This window comes from Chiloscyllium plagiosum, unplaced genomic scaffold, assembly GCF_037043375.1.
Source record: "Chiloscyllium plagiosum isolate Xiang-an unplaced genomic scaffold, Cpla_swu_hap1 HiC_scaffold_49, whole genome shotgun sequence".
Taxonomy (NCBI): Eukaryota; Metazoa; Chordata; class Chondrichthyes; order Orectolobiformes; family Hemiscylliidae; genus Chiloscyllium; species Chiloscyllium plagiosum.
This window is the reverse complement of record NW_028270187.1, coordinates 6559027-6574867: the sequence shown is the minus strand read 5'-3', so window position 1 is coordinate 6574867 and position 15841 is coordinate 6559027. Positions and strand designations below refer to the sequence as shown.

The 15841-nt window shown below is 42.7% G+C and overlaps 3 protein-coding genes across 3 annotated transcripts in view; 1 reads left to right on the top strand and 2 right to left on the bottom strand.

Moving 5' to 3' along the window:
• LOC148135441 (uncharacterized) overlaps nt 1-12998 on the bottom strand; it is a 34149-nt gene extending 21151 nt beyond the window's left edge. The window contains exons 1-2 of the mRNA XM_087984747.1: nt 12813-12998; nt 8675-8758 (exon numbers count right to left, since the gene is read on the bottom strand). Of these exons, the coding sequence (XP_087840873.1) occupies nt 8675-8758; nt 12813-12861 (133 nt within the window). The 5' untranslated portion in view covers nt 12862-12998. The remainder of the gene's footprint in view (nt 1-8674; nt 8759-12812) is intronic.
• Nucleotides 12999-13217: 219 nt separating this feature from the next.
• LOC122544623 (histone H4-like) lies at nt 13218-13885 on the top strand. Its single transcript, XM_087984711.1, has one exon. It carries the CDS (start codon nt 13251-13253, stop codon nt 13680-13682), a length of 432 nt encoding a protein of 143 aa, XP_087840837.1. The 5' UTR covers nt 13218-13250; the 3' UTR covers nt 13683-13885.
• On the bottom strand, nt 13885-15761 carry LOC122544559 (histone H2A-like). Its single transcript, XM_087984707.1, has one exon. The coding sequence runs from the start codon at nt 15650-15652 to the stop codon at nt 15212-15214; it is 441 nt and encodes a 146-aa protein (XP_087840833.1). The 5' UTR covers nt 15653-15761; the 3' UTR covers nt 13885-15211.
• Between the last annotated feature and the right edge of the window lie 80 nt (nt 15762-15841).

Sequence of the window (15841 nt, the reverse complement as noted above, 5' to 3'; positions counted from 1 at the left end):
TTTGCCTCTCACGTCTTTCCCCTCTAACCTTAAACCTATGCCCACTAGTTTTGGATACCCCTACCTTGGGAAAAGACCATACCTATTTACCTTATCTATGCCCCTTGTGATTTTATAACCTCCATAAGGTCACCTCTCAGACTCTGATGCTCCAGGAGAGAAAAGCTCCCAGCTCATGCAGCTTCTCCTCATAATTCAAACCCTGCAATGTTGGTAACATCTTTGTCAATCTTTTCCGTATCTTTATTAGCTGAAGAAATTTCTACAGCAGGCCGACCAGAATTGCACATAGTATTCCAAAAGTGGCCTCACCAACATCCTGTACAGCTGTAACGTGATGCCCCAACTCCTGTCGTCAGTGCTCTGACCAATGAAAGTGATCATGCCAAACACCACCTTCTGCACCATGTCTAGCTGCAATGCCATATTCAAGGAACAATCGAACTGCACCCCAAGGCCTCTCTGTTCGGAAACACTCCCCAGACTTGTACTATGAACAGTGTACATCCTGCCCTGGTTTGTCTTATCAAAATGCAATACGTCGCATTTATCTAAATTAAATGTCACCTGCCATTCCTTTACCCACTGGCCTAGTTGATAAAATGTCCATTATGTTCTTAGATAAGCTTCTTCTTTGTCCAAAATGCTACCAATTTTAGTCCTGCTCCTATCTACTACATTTCTGTGTTGACCTGTTTTCAGGCTGACCAAGCAGAACAGCGACCACCCTGCATTACTTACGCCAGCCTGCGGAACACAGATACAGGAGGGTATGAGGAACCAGGTCAAGATGAAGAGGGAAAAATTTATGTCAACTTTGTACGGACAATATGAGACTGCACAGAAGAAAGCCTGTGAAGCTTCTCAAGTTTTTCAACAGCAAATCTACCTTCCAACAAATAGGGAGGAAATGGAAGAGAAGGCATAGCAAAGTCATGTTTCTGCAACTCGGCTAGGCTTTGTCACAATTCACTCAACAAGATATCAGTTCGAAAGATGGACTTGTCTTGAGAACCCATCTGAATAATGGTCTCTACCCGAGCTCTCGGGGGGTCAATTTATACCGCTAACACGATCTAACTGTTGATGGCAGAGATTTGAGATGTTATGGTGACCTTTCCTAACTTGAGCATCCATTTGATCTCCTGGCGAATGGGTCAAGGCAGATGTACTCTGTATCTTTTATTTAAATTGTGGTGAGCTGGAAATAATTCAAGGCAGGGTCGTTCACCAGCTCTATCTTCATTGCCCTCCAACTTCATCACTGTTAATACACATCCAGCTCTCCTTTCATACCTCATATGGAATCTACCTCCACCACGATCCCAGGCTGCACAATCCAAATCCTAACAACTCTGAGTAAAGACATTTCTCTCCATGTCACTCCTAGCTCTCTTGCTGACAGTGTTGAAATTGTGACCCCTAGTTACTGACATACCAAGTAATGGTAAAAAAAATTCTTGTTTCCCCTGTCAAAATTCTTCATAACCCCTCTCTTAATCTTCTCTGCTCCAAGGAGAAGGAGCCTAATCATTCCTTGTAAGTAAAATCCTTCATTCCTGCTATCATTCTAGTCAATCTCCTGTGAACCTTCTCCAGAGCTTGAAGATCCTTCCTTAAATAGAACTGAAATGTGGTCTGACCAATGATTTGTAGAGGTATAGCATCACTTCCTCAGTTTTATACTGAATGCCTCTATTTATACACCTTCGTCACAAAGGTTTCAGCTTGCCTGACCACCTTCAGAGAATGATACACATGAACCCCGAGGTACCTCTGTTCCAATGCTCCCCTCAATGATGTACAATTGACAATGTGTTGCTTTGTGTTTCTGTTAGCAAAATGCATTTCATTACATTTCTCTGCATTGGAATTCATCTGCCAAGTTTCTGCCCATTTGGCCAACTTGTCATCTACCTGTGAAGTCACTCAGCATCATCCTCACAATTCACTCTTCTCCCTGGGTTAGTATCAACTGCGAATTTAGAGATTATATCCTCAACACCCAACTCCTAATCATTTATATAACAATGTAGTTTTCAACGTGTACTTGTCAGTTTCTTTTATGTGCATGTAAATATTAATCTCTACCTAACCGTTACCGCTATGTGAACCAGTCTGTTCCTGCTCTGTGAATTGAGACAGTCAATATTGGCCTGTATTTGCCCGTTGTGAATGTGTGAGTGTATTTACTGGTTTGTCCCTGCTATGTTTTGAGACTGTCGATATTAAACTGTACGTCATTTTCCCCTATGTCAAAATGTGAATGCAGTTACCAATGTTTGCCTCTCAATCTCTGCCTTGTCAATATGTGAATTTACTTATCGATTTCTACCTGTCAGCTCCTGTTTGGTCAATGTGAACATTGCAGGTACCAATATGTATCTGTGAGATTCTGCTCTGTGAATATGAGAGTGTCGTTATCACACTGTACTTGTCAGTTTATGCTGTGAAACTGGGCGTGTAGTTATCACTCTGTTCCTGTCAGTTTTAGCTTTGTGAATGAGAATGTAGTTATTAATCTGGCCCTGACAGTTACTGAAATGCTCATATGGAGATTAATAGTCACACATTTGCATTGCAGAAACTGTGTCGTCATCATTTGTTTATCTGTTTCTGCAACATGAATGTGTGTGTAGTTATCAGCCTGTACTTATCCATTTCTACTCTTTTGTATCTAAGTGGAAGCCAGTAATATTCTGTGTCTGTGTGATAGTTGTTATGAAGGTGTTGAGACTGGGTCTTAATCTTTTCTGCATTTTGTGATTTCTGAGTTGACTGTCAGTCTGTGGGGGTGGGTGGGTGAGAGAGGAGAAAGGGCGATGGCAGAAGGGAAACTGCTTTATTCAGAGAACCATTCTGAATTATGGTCACACATTTCCTGTTTGGGGTAGAGAGTCTAGGATCTGTGGTATCACAGACATTTAGTTTGAATTTGTACTCAGACTTGTTGGCATTTTTTTGTGAAAGATTTATTCTGCATGTCAGTCCATTTTTGTATGATTTTTTAATACCAATATGCAATACAGCAGCATGTCATCCCTTTCTCACCAAAATCAGAATCACTGATATGGTACAGCTCAGAAGCAGATCATTCAGCTCATTGTATCTGGACTAGGACATTCTTTTATGTATCAATTCTGCAGTAATTGTTGGGAATGTGAACTTCATCCACTCATTGCCAGTGTCTATATGGAAAGGACAATTTGACATCAGTTATGTAAGCATCTGACTTTTAATAACTGTAGTCCTTGGTTGGTCAGATCACATTTTTGTGTTCAGTTCTGGGCACATTATTTCAAGAAAGATCCTCAAGCTCTGGAGAGGGTTCATTGGAGATTTACTAGATCTCAATCACCTATGTTCAGTTGTGGTTTTGTCTGAGTGTAGCACAAACTCTGTAAATAAACTCTTTTCAATGATGTCTAATTGTATTGTATTTCAGTCTGTTTATTTTTACATTGTGTGCGCTTGCATGTATAGTAGACTTTATCAGGCGCTGCTGGGCACTTTATATCCTCAGCTGTGATAAGTGATGTCGCAGATATGGGCGGAGAAATGGCAGATTGAATTTAATCTGACACAGTGTAAGATGCTGGACTTTGGGAGATCAAATGTTAAGGAAAAGTATACAGTTAGTGGCTGGACAATGAACATCTTTGACATACAGAAGGATCTTGGGGTTCAAGTCTATAGCTCCCTGAACGTGGCCACACAAGTAGATAGGGTGGTATCTCGAGGACGACATTTGGCATGCTTGCCTTATTGGTCGGAGAATTGAGTCAGGATGTCATTTGCAGCTTTATAAGACTTTGGTTAGGCCGTACTTAGAGTATTGTGACAAAAGATTAACTCTATCCTTCTCAGTTACTGATAGCTGAAATGTTTCCTTCAATACCTGTACTCACTATCTACTTCATATATGGTTGTTCAAGCTACCAGCATCGTCTTTGTTCACCTCGATTGTAATGTTATATCCATTTTAAAGTTCAGAACCCATGAGGACGGCCTCAATTGGGACCTAGGGTTCCTGTCACACTACAGGTGTCTCCAATAAACTGAACACTCTCTCACATGCTCGCACTCACGCAGACCCGCTCTCCTCCACACACATATATACACACACACACCCTCTCACAGGTTTATACTCCATCACACTCACACATACACAGTTTACCAAGCATGCACACACACATTCTCAGGTGCATTCACACACATATGCACACACTCTCACATGTAGTCACATATAAGTGACTGGGGTGAATTTGCATTTGCAGAATTATATTTGCAGATACATTCTGTTTTGCTCAATCTGCAGTCAATCCATGTAATATTTTATAAATTCCCACTTTGGAATTAGAACCAGCCTTACTTAAGATTGGGATAAAGTATGACTCTAACCTCACACCTTTGATACATTTTCTGAGCTAAAATAAAATCTTAAGTGATCTTGACAATGTGACTTTAAACAAGTTCTGGGATTTATATATTAATGTACTGCAACCCATTCTAAAAGATGAATTACTGAACAGTAATCTAGGTTTGTTAAATATATCATTTCAGTTGCATGCCACTAATCTTTTGCTATAAATTCTGTGTTTTACGATCCTGTTTCAGAGCTACCTGATGAACGAGCAGCGCTGTGAAAGCTCGTTCTTCCAAATGAACCTGTTGGACTGTAATCTGGTGTTGTGTGATTTTTATCTTAAGAGTACTGCATTCAGTTGTGGTCGGCACATTACAGGAAAGATGTGGATTTAGAGAGGGTGCAGAAGAGGTTTGCCAGAATGTTGACCAGATTAGAGGGTATGAACTATAAAGGGAAGCTAGAAATACCCAGGTAGTTTTCTTCTGAGTGGCAGAGTCTGAGGGCAGACTTAATAGAAGTCTATAAAGGTTTAAGAAGATTTATAGCTCAGGTTGAGGTTCTGGATCTAACTTTGCTCACTGAACTGGAAGGTTCGTTTTCAGACATTTTGTCACCATACTTGGTAACATCATCAGGGAGCCTCCAGATGAAGCACCAGTGGTATGGCCTGTTTTCTATTTGGGTGTTTAGGTTTTCTTGGAAAGGTGACATAATTTCCTGTGGTGATGTCGAGTCATAGAGATGTAGAACACGGAAATGAACTCTGCGGTCCAACTCGTCCATGCCAACCAGATATCCCAACCCAATCTAACCTGCCAGCACCTGGTCCATATCCCTCCAAACACTTCCTATTCATATACCCATCCAGATGCCTTTTTAATGTTGCAATTGTACTAGTGTCCACCACTTCCTCTGGCATCTCATTCCATACAAGTACCACCCTCTGAGTGAAAAGGTTGCTCCTTAGATCTCTTCTATATCTTTCCCCTCTCACCCTAAACCTATGTAGTCTAGTTCTGGACTCCCCCACCCCAGGGAAAAGACTTTGTCTATTTTTCCTATCCATGCCTCTCATGATTTTGTAAAACTCTATAAGGTCACCCCTCAGCTTCTGACGCTCCAGGAAAAATAGCCCTAGCCTATTCAACCTCTCCCGATAGCTCAAATGCTCCAACCCTGGAGCATTCTTGTAAATCTTTTCTGAACTCTTTCATTTTTCACAACATCTTTCTGATAGGAAGGAGAACAGAACTGCACGCAATATTCCAATAGTGGCCTAACCAACGTCCTGTTCAGCCGCAACATGACCTCCCAACTCCTGTACTCAATACTCTGACCAATAAAGGAAAGCATACCAAACGCTTTCTTCATTATCCTATCTACCTGCACTCCAAGGTCTCTTTGTTCAGCAAACTCCCTAGGACCTTACCATTAAGTGTTTAAGTGCTCCTAAGATTTGCTTTCCCAAAATGCAGCACCTCAGATTTATCTAAATTAAACTCCATCTGCCAATTCTCAGCCCATTGGCTCATCTGATCAAGATCCAGTTGTAATCTGAAGTAACCTTCTTCGCTATTCACTACACCTCCTATTTTGGTGTCAACAGCAAACTTACTATCTATACCTCTTATCCTCACATCCAAATCATTTATATAAATGATGAAAAGTAATGGACCCAGCACTGATCCTTGTGGCAATCCACTGGTCACAGATCTTCAGTCTGAAAAACAACCTTCCACCACCACTCTCTGTCTTCTACTTTTGTGCTAGTTCTGTATCCAAATGGCTAGTTCTCCCTGTATTCCATGAGATTTAACCTTGTTCACCAGTCTCCCATGGGGAACCGTGTCGAACGCCTTACTGAAGTCCGTATAGATCACATCTACCCCTCTGCCCTCATCAATCCGCTTTGTTGCTTCTTCAAAAAATTCAATCAAGTTTGTGAAACATGATTTCCCAGGCATAAAGCCATGTTGACTATCCCTTATCAGTCCTTGCCTTCCCAAATACATGTACATCCTGTCCCTCCGGATTCCCTCCAACAACTTGTCCACCACCAGCGTCAGGCTCACTGATCTGTACTTCCCTGACTTATCCTTACCACCCTTCTTAAACAGTGGCACCACGTTAGCCAACCTCCAGTCTTCCAGCACCTCACCTGTGACTATCAATTATACAAATATCTCAGTAAGAGGCCCAGCAATCACTTCCCTAGCTTCCCACAAAGTTCTAGGGTTTCTAGGGATTTATCCACCTTTATACATTTCAAGACATCCAGCACTTCCTACACAGTAATACGGACATTTTTCAAGATGTCACCATCTATTTCCCTATGTTCTATATCTTCCACGTGCTTTTCCACAGTAAATACTGATGCAAAAATATTCATTTAGTATCTTCCCCCATCTCCACACAAAGGCCACCTTGCTGATCTTTGAGGGGCCCCATTCTCTCCCTGGTTACCCTTTTGTCCTTAATGCATTTGTAAAAACCCTTTGGATTCTCCTTAACTCTATTTGCCTAAGCTATCTCATGTCATCTTATCACACTCCTGATTTCTCTGTTAGTCTACTCCTAATGCCTTTATACTCTTCCAAGGATTCATCCTGTCTATACTTGACATATGCTTCCCTCTTTTTCTTAACCAAACTCTCAATTTCTTTAGTCATCCAGCATTCCTTATACCTAATAGCCTTCCCGTTCACCCGAACAGGAATATACTTTTTCTCGTTGTCTCATTTCTGAAGACTTCCCATTTTTCCAGCCATCCCTTTACCTGCGAACATCTGCCCCCAGTCAGCTTTCCGAAGTTCTTGCCTAATGGCATCAAAATTGGCTTTCCTCCAATTTAGAAATTCAACTTCAACTTTTAGATCTATCCTTTTCCATCACTATTTTAAAACTAATAGAGTTATGGTTACTGGCCCCAACTTGCTCCCCCATTGACACCTCAGTCACCTGTCCTGCCTTATTTCCCAAGAGTAAGTCAAGTTTTGCACCTTCTCCAGGAGGTACATCCACATACTGAATCAGAATTGGTTTTTTTTCAAGTACACTTAAATTCCTCTCCATCTAAACCCTTAGCACTATGGCAGTCCCAGTCTATGTTTGGAAAGTTAAAATCCCCTACCATAACCATCCTATTATTCTTACAGATAACTGAGATCTCCTTACAAATTTGTTTCTCAATTTCCCTCTGACTATTAGGGGGTCTATAATACAATACAATAAGGTTATCATCCCTTTCTAATCTCTCAGTTCCACCTAAATAACTTCCCCGGATGTATTTCCAGGAATATCCTCCCTAAGTACAGCTGTAATGCTATCCCTTATCAAAAATGCCACTCCCCCTCCTCTCTTGCCTGCCTTTCTGTCTTCTTGTAGCATTTGTATCCTGGAACATTAAACTGCCAGTCCTGTCCATTCCTCAGTCACGTTTCTGTAGTTTCCGGTGGTGATGTCATTTCTGGTTCTTTTTCTCAAGGGGTGGTAAATGGGATCCAAGTCAATGTGTTTGTTGATGGATTTCTGGTTGGAATGCCATGCTTCTACAAGTTCTCATTCATGTCTCTCTTTGGCTTGTCCTAGGATGGATATGTTGTCGCAGTCAAAGTTGTGTCCTTCCTCATCTGTATGTAAGGATACTAGTGAGATTGGGTCATGTCTTTTCGTGGCTAGTTGATGTACATGTATCCTACTGGCTAGTTTTCTGCCTGTTTGTCCAGTGTGGTGGACTCATATCTAGAAGTCTTTAAAATTGAGATGCATGGTTAAGGTTGATGCTCATAGTCTTTTTCCATTAGTTAAAATGTCGAAAACTAAGAGGCATGCATATAATGTGAGATGGAGAAAGTTCAAAGGACACATATGGAGCAGTTTCTTTTAAACATAGAGAGTGGTAGGCGTGGAACACACTTCCAGGGGTGGAGATGCAGATACGATAAGGACTTTTAGGTAAGCAAATGAATATGCAAGAAATGGAGGGTTATGGACCAAGGGCAGGCAGAAGGGATTAATTTCATTTGGAATCATGTTCGGCACAACTTCATGGGCTGAAGGACCCATTCCTGTGCTGTACTGATCGATTTTCAGATTTAATGCAGTGTATATTTCGGATAAGGATTCATTTAAGTTGATTGAAACTGGATAGAATGCATTTAGAATATAGATTAAATACATAGAAACTTCCATTTCATCGGTGGTGTTTGATTTTGAACATGTCTGGAAATGGAGCTCAATTTGTCTCTGATTCAATCCACTCTGACTGTGGAAAGGATGTTCTTCACTCTGATGGCAGTAACATACCTGCTGTTTGTTCGAAGCAGCTGGTGACACACTTGGCTCTGTACCGAGGGAATATTACATTGTCTTGGTCCTTTGAATATTTGCCTGGAGGAAGACAGAAGAGATACCTCCTGTAAATCAACATCAGCTGTGTTACATTGATGTTGCCAATCATTCAGTTCCTCATCATTAAGGATTTTTAATTTAAAGCCAGCAAATTAAACAGAACCACAGGTCTGATTCCACTCCTGCCCTGAGATGCTCCTTGTCCAGTTTTTCTTAAAATTCTAAGACCAATTGAGTGAGATCCAGAAACTAAACATCCACACAGCTCTGTGAATGGGACTACCTGATGCAAGTGGGTATGTGGATATGTGAGTTTAGTTATTGGTCTATACCTGTCAGTTGTGAATGTGATAGTGTAGTTATTAAACTGTAACATACATTATGTGGTCGATATGTTTACATATTCACAGAACAGAGACTGGCAGGGTCCGATTGAAAACTATCAAATCATAAAAATAATACAGCACAGAGGGAGCTATTCAGCCCATCTCGTCCATATCAACCCAAAGATGCCCCTTCTCCTCCCACAACCCATAGCCTTGTAGATTACAGAACTTGAGGTGCAGTTCCGTGGATTTTTGTTTAAAAGAGTTTAGGGTCTCTGTATGCACCACCAAATCAAAGTTAAAAATCACTCAACACCAGGTTATAGTCCAACAGGTTTATTTGGAGGCACTAGCTTTTGGAGCACTGCTTCTTCATCAGGTGATTGTGGAGAGTAAGATTGTAAGACACAATTTATAGCAAAAGTTTCCAGTGTGATGTAACCGAAATTATATATTGAAAAAGTCCCGAATTGTTTGTTAAGTCTCTCTCTTTTGGAATCATGACCAGCAAATTAGGCAGCGAATTCCAGATACCCACCACTCTCTGCATAAAACACATTTTTCCTCACATATCATCTAATTCTACAGCCGCTTAGTTTGAATCAATGATCCCTGGTGTTTGAACTCTCTGCCAAAGGAAACAGGTTCCTCTAATTTCTCCCTCTCACTATTTAGAGAAAAAAATCACACAACACCAGATTATAGTTCAACAGGTTTATTTGGAAGTACTAGCTTTCGGCGTTCTGCTCCTTCATTAGTAGCTCACTATTTAGTATTCCTTAATCATGGCACCTCTGTTCCAAGGAATACAACCACAACCTCTCCAATCTCTCCTGATAGCTACAATTCACCAGCCTTGGCAACATTCTCAAATCTCCTCAACACTCTCCAGAGCAATGACGTCCTTCCAGTGATGTGGGGACCCAACTGCACACAATACTCCAGTTGTAGCCTCACCAGTGCCTTATACAGTTTCATTGTTATATTCCTACTTTTGTATTCCATCCCTCTGCCAATGAAGGAAAGCATTCCACGTGCCTTCTTTACAACCCCATCTACCTTTCGGGACCTGTGTACTTGCACACCAAGATCTCTCACTATATTCCCATTTATTGTCTATGCCCATTTACTGTTTGACTTCCCAAAATGCATTCCCTCACACTTATCAGAGCTGAACTCCATCTGTCACTTTTGTGCCCACTACTCCAAACGATATATGATTGTTTTGGAGCCTACAGCTATCCTCCACACATGACCAATTTTTGTGTCACCTGCAAATTTCACAAATTTATCCACCACATTCAAGTCCAAATCCTTAATGTATAAAACAAACAGCAGAGGTCCCAACACTGAGCCATGCAGAGCACCACTTGAAACAACTTTCCATTCACAAGAGCAGCCATCAACCATTGCCATTTGTTTCCTGTTTACTAAGCCAACTTTGCATCCAATTCACCACATTACCCTGTATCCCATAGTTAAGTTGTTATAATCTGTTGGGTTTTCGCATAGGTTATTTAGTGTTCTGTTCTCTTTGTTTCATTCAGTAATCTTGTAAATCAGTTCTGTTATGTTTAAAACTACGTGGTTTGACCAGCGACATCACTCCTGGAATATCAGAGTTACACCTGCTTAAAACAACTAGCAAAGTTTGCAGGATTTGTTCTGAAGTTTCGATTTGGAATTAGGGTTGTTGGACTCGAAGGCAGCGAGTGGTAGGTGTTAGTGTCTTTTGTTCCGGGTTTTGAATTCAGTTGGTTTAAACAGTGCTTGGGATAGCAATGGCTCTTTTAGTCATCTAGAATTTTGTGGGGGTGGAAGAATGATTCTGGTTTTTACAAAAGGTGATTAAGGGTAAGCTGCTGGAAATAGCAGACAAGCTGGGGTTGAGGCCGCGTCCTTCCATGAGGAAAGGAGAGATAATTATAGAGTAGCTCAGCATTAAATTTGTTGGAAACACCATCTTCAGAGATGGCTAACTTTCAATGAAAAATGAAGCAACTTGAGTTAGAGGCAAAAGACAAGCAAAGGGCAACTAAAATGAAATCGTTTGAATTATGATTAAATGGAGAAGAGAAAGAAAAGGATAGGAAGGAAAGGAAGAGAGAGGGTTTGAACTTTGGAAATTGGCACTTAGACGGGAGTTCAAAGATTCACTTCCTGTAGTAGTGAAAGCTCACATGGAAGAGCAGAGAGTTAAAACAACAAGATTGACAGCTGAAATGGCTGACAGTTATGAATTGGTCAATAAATCAAAGTTTGGCTTCCAAAACCAATTTCAATCCATGAGGGATAGAAATTGAGGATAAGAGGAATCCTCACATGGAAAAGAAATTATAGATCTCGGTGAAGATCGTAAGGATGACTTATCACAAGATAAAAAGGAAACCCTTGAAGGGGAAAGAAGTTAAAAAGCTCTGGTGTTTTCCCTACAATAAAGTAGGCCACATTAAATCAGTGTTGGTGGGTCAGGAAAAGCATTGGGAAGCCGGATGTAGGAAACAGGATAAGGCAGTGAATTTTGTTGGAGTGGTAATAGAAAGCACAGAGGAGGCTCGAAAGCTGCACCAGAATGTACAAGCTGGTCGGAGGTGCCAGATCTTCTTAAACCATCCACCTCTGAAGGTAAAGTTTACTCACATAGGCCAGGAGGACCAGGTAAAGTGGTTGCAATATTAAGAGATACAAAGATCCTCTCCTCATCTTTCAGTATCACAGATTGGGATATGCACCTCTGAAGGACTATTGCCAGAAAAGGTACTAGTAACAGGAATTCTTGTTGACACAAGAAATGCTTAATTGTGAGAAGTGAGGTTACAGTGTCCAGTGAAGAGTGGAGAAATTTTGATAGGAGTATTGGACAAACTCTCAGCTCCTGGAATACAATTTGTCCTTGCTAATGATATTGTTGATTCATCTGTAGGAGTGCTGCCTACTGTGGTTGAATAGCCAATGGAAACTCAGGCAACTGAATTATTGCTGGACATATACCCTGGGATTTGTCATGACTGTGTGGTGACAAAGTCACCAGTTGAAACAGGAGAGATCAAAGAGTACAGATAAGAAAGTTGGAGTGAACTTAGCAGAGACCCTGTTGGACCTGATGGTTGTGACAAATGGGGTACAGATAGATGACAAAGCAGACATCTTTAGCTCAGATAAATTAACTGAGTTACAGCAGTAAGATGAAAATTTAAAGCAATTGTATCAAAAGGCATATAAAGAAAAGAAAATCCGAATCCCTGCATGTTATTATCTTTAAAAATAATGTCTTAATGAGGAACTGGGGACCATACATATTCAGGCTAATGAGAAATGGGCAGAAGTTTATCAAGTTAATTTGCCTGTGGGTTACAGAAAGGTGGTGTTGTGAGTAGCGCATCAGCTACCACTAGCAGGTCATTTAGGAGTGAGGAAAACTCAGACTTTTGCAGAGATTGTTTGGAATTCACATTATTGAATTATCATCTCTGTATGTGTCAACTATTCAGTAAAGGAGTAATTCTGTATTTCTCAGTCACAGACAAACTCCATGTAAATGTGCTTCATCCGGGCTGGAGGATTTGAGCTAGAGGGAGAGGCAGATAGGCTGGAGCTGGTTTCTCTGGAGAGGGACCTTTAATGGAGGTTCATAAAATCATCCCACCCCCAGCCCGAAGAAGGCCTCTTCCTTTTCCTCTTCCTCTCCCGCCCAAGCCCGCTCACTCCAACCAGTTCCTGCTCCGCTCGGCCTCTTACAAACAGCCCCCGGTTCTCCCTGAACTCACCCCGAATCAATCCCGGTCTCGGAGCCCCCTCTGTGTCCCAGGCTCCCATCCCGATGTGCTGCTGGAAGGAGCCTGCTGTTCCCTCGCTTCCCTGGGCGCTGATCTCTCCATTGCGGTCTGTTTCAAACAAACCTCTTGCACTCACTGAGTAAATGCTCCTCAATGGCAGCGCTGGGGGAGGGCCTCACGCATGCGCTCCTCAGCTTTCGCGGGGGGGGGGGGAAGGTTCAGTCCCAGACACAATTGGGGCTGGAGTGAGCTGGAGGCGGAGCTGGATGATCAAAGCCATTTCCCTGCTCTGTCTGTCACTCAGTTTCCTCTCCGGACCCGCCTCTCTCTCTGTCAGCTCTTTCTCAGCCAGGTCTGGTCGGGTTGTATAAAAAAGGAAGCGGAGACAGCTCTGCTCTCATTCGGCAGCGGTTGGAGTGAAAAAGCGTTATGTCTGGAAGAGGCAAAGGAGGTAAAGGCCTGGGAAAAGGCGGAGCGAAGCGGCACCGCAAAGTGCTCCGTGATAACATCCAGGGCATTACCAAACCAGCCATCCGGCGCCTGGCTCGCCGTGGCGGGGTCAAGCGCATCTCGGGCTTGATCTACGAGGAGACCCGCGGGGTGCTGAAGGTTTTCCTGGAGAATGTGATCAGGGATGCGGTCACCTACACTGAGCACGCCAAGCGCAAGACAGTCACCGCCATGGATGTGGTGTACGCTCTGAAACGCCAGGGCCGCACTCTATGGATTCGGCGGCTGAGGATAAAGCGACCCTTTTCCAGCGAACCCAAAGGCTCTTTTCAGAGCCACCCAAACCCTCGGATAGAGAGCGGAGACCTGAGGGCGGGGAAAACGCATAAAACGGGGATATTGCTACTGTAGCCGGTTATTTCGCGTTTATCGCGACTTTTACAATTATTTCCCTTCCGAAAATGTACTAATACCGTGTTCTGCGGTACGGCAGAGAGCATTCGGAGTGGACGGTTCACTTTGTTGCTGTTTACCGTGGCCAATGATTTTAACATTGCAAGTATTCCTACAGTGTCGATAGGAGGCTTTTTGGCCAATCTAGATTCTACTGTTGTGCAACCTTTCTTTATTCCATGTAAAGAATCGCATCGTAACTTGTAATTGTAAGATATAGTGGCAGCATTAGGCCATTCTGCCCATCCAGCTTGTTCTGCTATTCGATCATGGCTGATTTTTCTCAAACTTATTCTTGTGCCTGCTCCCCGTAACCTTCGGTCCTCTTTCTCGTGAATACCTGTCTGACTCAGTAATGATATCAATGTGTACTTGGCTGTCCGTGCCTTGAGTAATAATTTGTTTTTATTTATTGCGGAACCCAAGACATTTTTACATATTACAGTATTTATATTTCTCAGTAATAATCTGGATGAAATAATGTATTGATAAAATGTGGTTCTGTAATTTTGTCGATGTACACTGTGTTAGCTTTTAAGATGTTTCACGGCGGATACAAGTTCGGTTGCTCATTCAGAGAGAGCACGAAGCGATTAGGGAGATTAGTACAGTATTTCTATCGAAAGTTAGTTAGAAACAAAAATGGAAGGCAGAGGCAGTGAATTTGCAATTAATGAGATCTTCATTCACGGATTGCGGAAATATAGTAATTAGAAGAGTGATTTTCACATCAAATTTTGGTATTGGGTTAGATATTTCTGGAAAATCCCCATCTCCTCATTGACTCCCTTTGCGATAACATGGTTTGTGGTGAGGTGGAGGCAGGAGAGAAAGGGGAAAAAATGGCGCCAAGAGACCAACGGCTTATTTTCAAATTTGAAAATGCCCGCCATCACGTATGAAAGAGCAGGAGGTTATATAGAGGAGAATGCATGAGTACGTACACGTTGATTGGTTTTTCCATTGCGAAACTAAACTTCACACAATCTCACTTTACCGCATTCCCTCCTGCGGTAAAAAGTGACTGACTGCTATTGAACACGCTCTCTCTCCAGAGGCTGGCGAAAATAAGAGGAGATATGAACCGAGCAGATAACTGTAGAGGTGTATGTTGCAGAGACAGTGGCAGGATTCAGCTCTCATTGATGCAGTTAAAGGAAATGTGAAGCCAAACCCGATCAGAAACACCCGTGACACTATTCTAAACTCAGAACATTGATCACGCAGCAGTGACCGTGCAATGAGAAATAATGTCGTTCCAGACACTCTTACAATCGTATTCAATGATAGAATCTTCCTCTGCTCCCAGACAGTAACAGTATCCAATAAAAAGGAGATAAAAATGTAGCGATGTCAGGTACAACGGCCAGGGCTCTACAAATAAAAAGGAAAGTAATTCAATCCGACAGAGAATTCAGCTCCTTTCACAGATACTGTGAGTGGCTCTTAAAAGAGCCTTTGGGTTGTCAGATTCAAGAATGGTGTCTTCACTTTTTAGCGGCGCCCCCAGCGGCGGTTTTCTTGGGCAGCAGCACGGCCTGGATATTAGGCAGCACCCCGCCCTGAGCGATGGTCACCCCTCCCAGCAGCTTGTTGAGCTCCTCGTCGTTGCGCACGGCCAGCTGCAGGTGCCTGGGGATGATGCGGGTCTTCTTGTTGTCCCGGGCCGCGTTGCCGGCCAGCTCCAGGATTTCAGCCGTCAGATACTCCAGCACCGCAGCCAGATAGACCGGCGCTCCGGCACCCACACGCTCAGCATAGTTACCCTTTCTCAGGAGCCTGTGAACACGGCCCACCGGGAACTGCAGGCCAGCCCGGGACGACCGAGACTTCGCTTTGGCGCGAGCTTTCCCACCGCCCTTTCCTCTTCCGGACATAGTAACAATCTCACAAGCACTTTCACAAAGAATGCTACACTCCGCCCACATTGCGGCCTCTTATACCTTCGGGAGGAATGGTGGGGCGGCCATTTCTGATTGGTCCCATTGTCCAGCCCCTCCTACTGTTGTTTCAATTCCCAATCAGATATCTGCCTCATTCCCCAATCCGGAGAGGGCATGGGGAGGAGGGCGGAAAATACTGGCGCCAAATCATCAACCGCTTTTTTACAATTTGAA

What these genes read in the sequence shown, in the direction of transcription:
- LOC122544623 (XM_087984711.1), top strand. Translation starts at nt 13,251, where the DNA reads ATGTCTGGAAGAGGCAAAGGAGGTAAAGGCCTGGGAAAAGGCGGAGCG.
- LOC122544559 (XM_087984707.1), bottom strand. Translation starts at nt 15,652, where the DNA reads ATGTGGGCGGAGTGTAGCATTCTTTGTGAAAGTGCTTGTGAGATTGTT.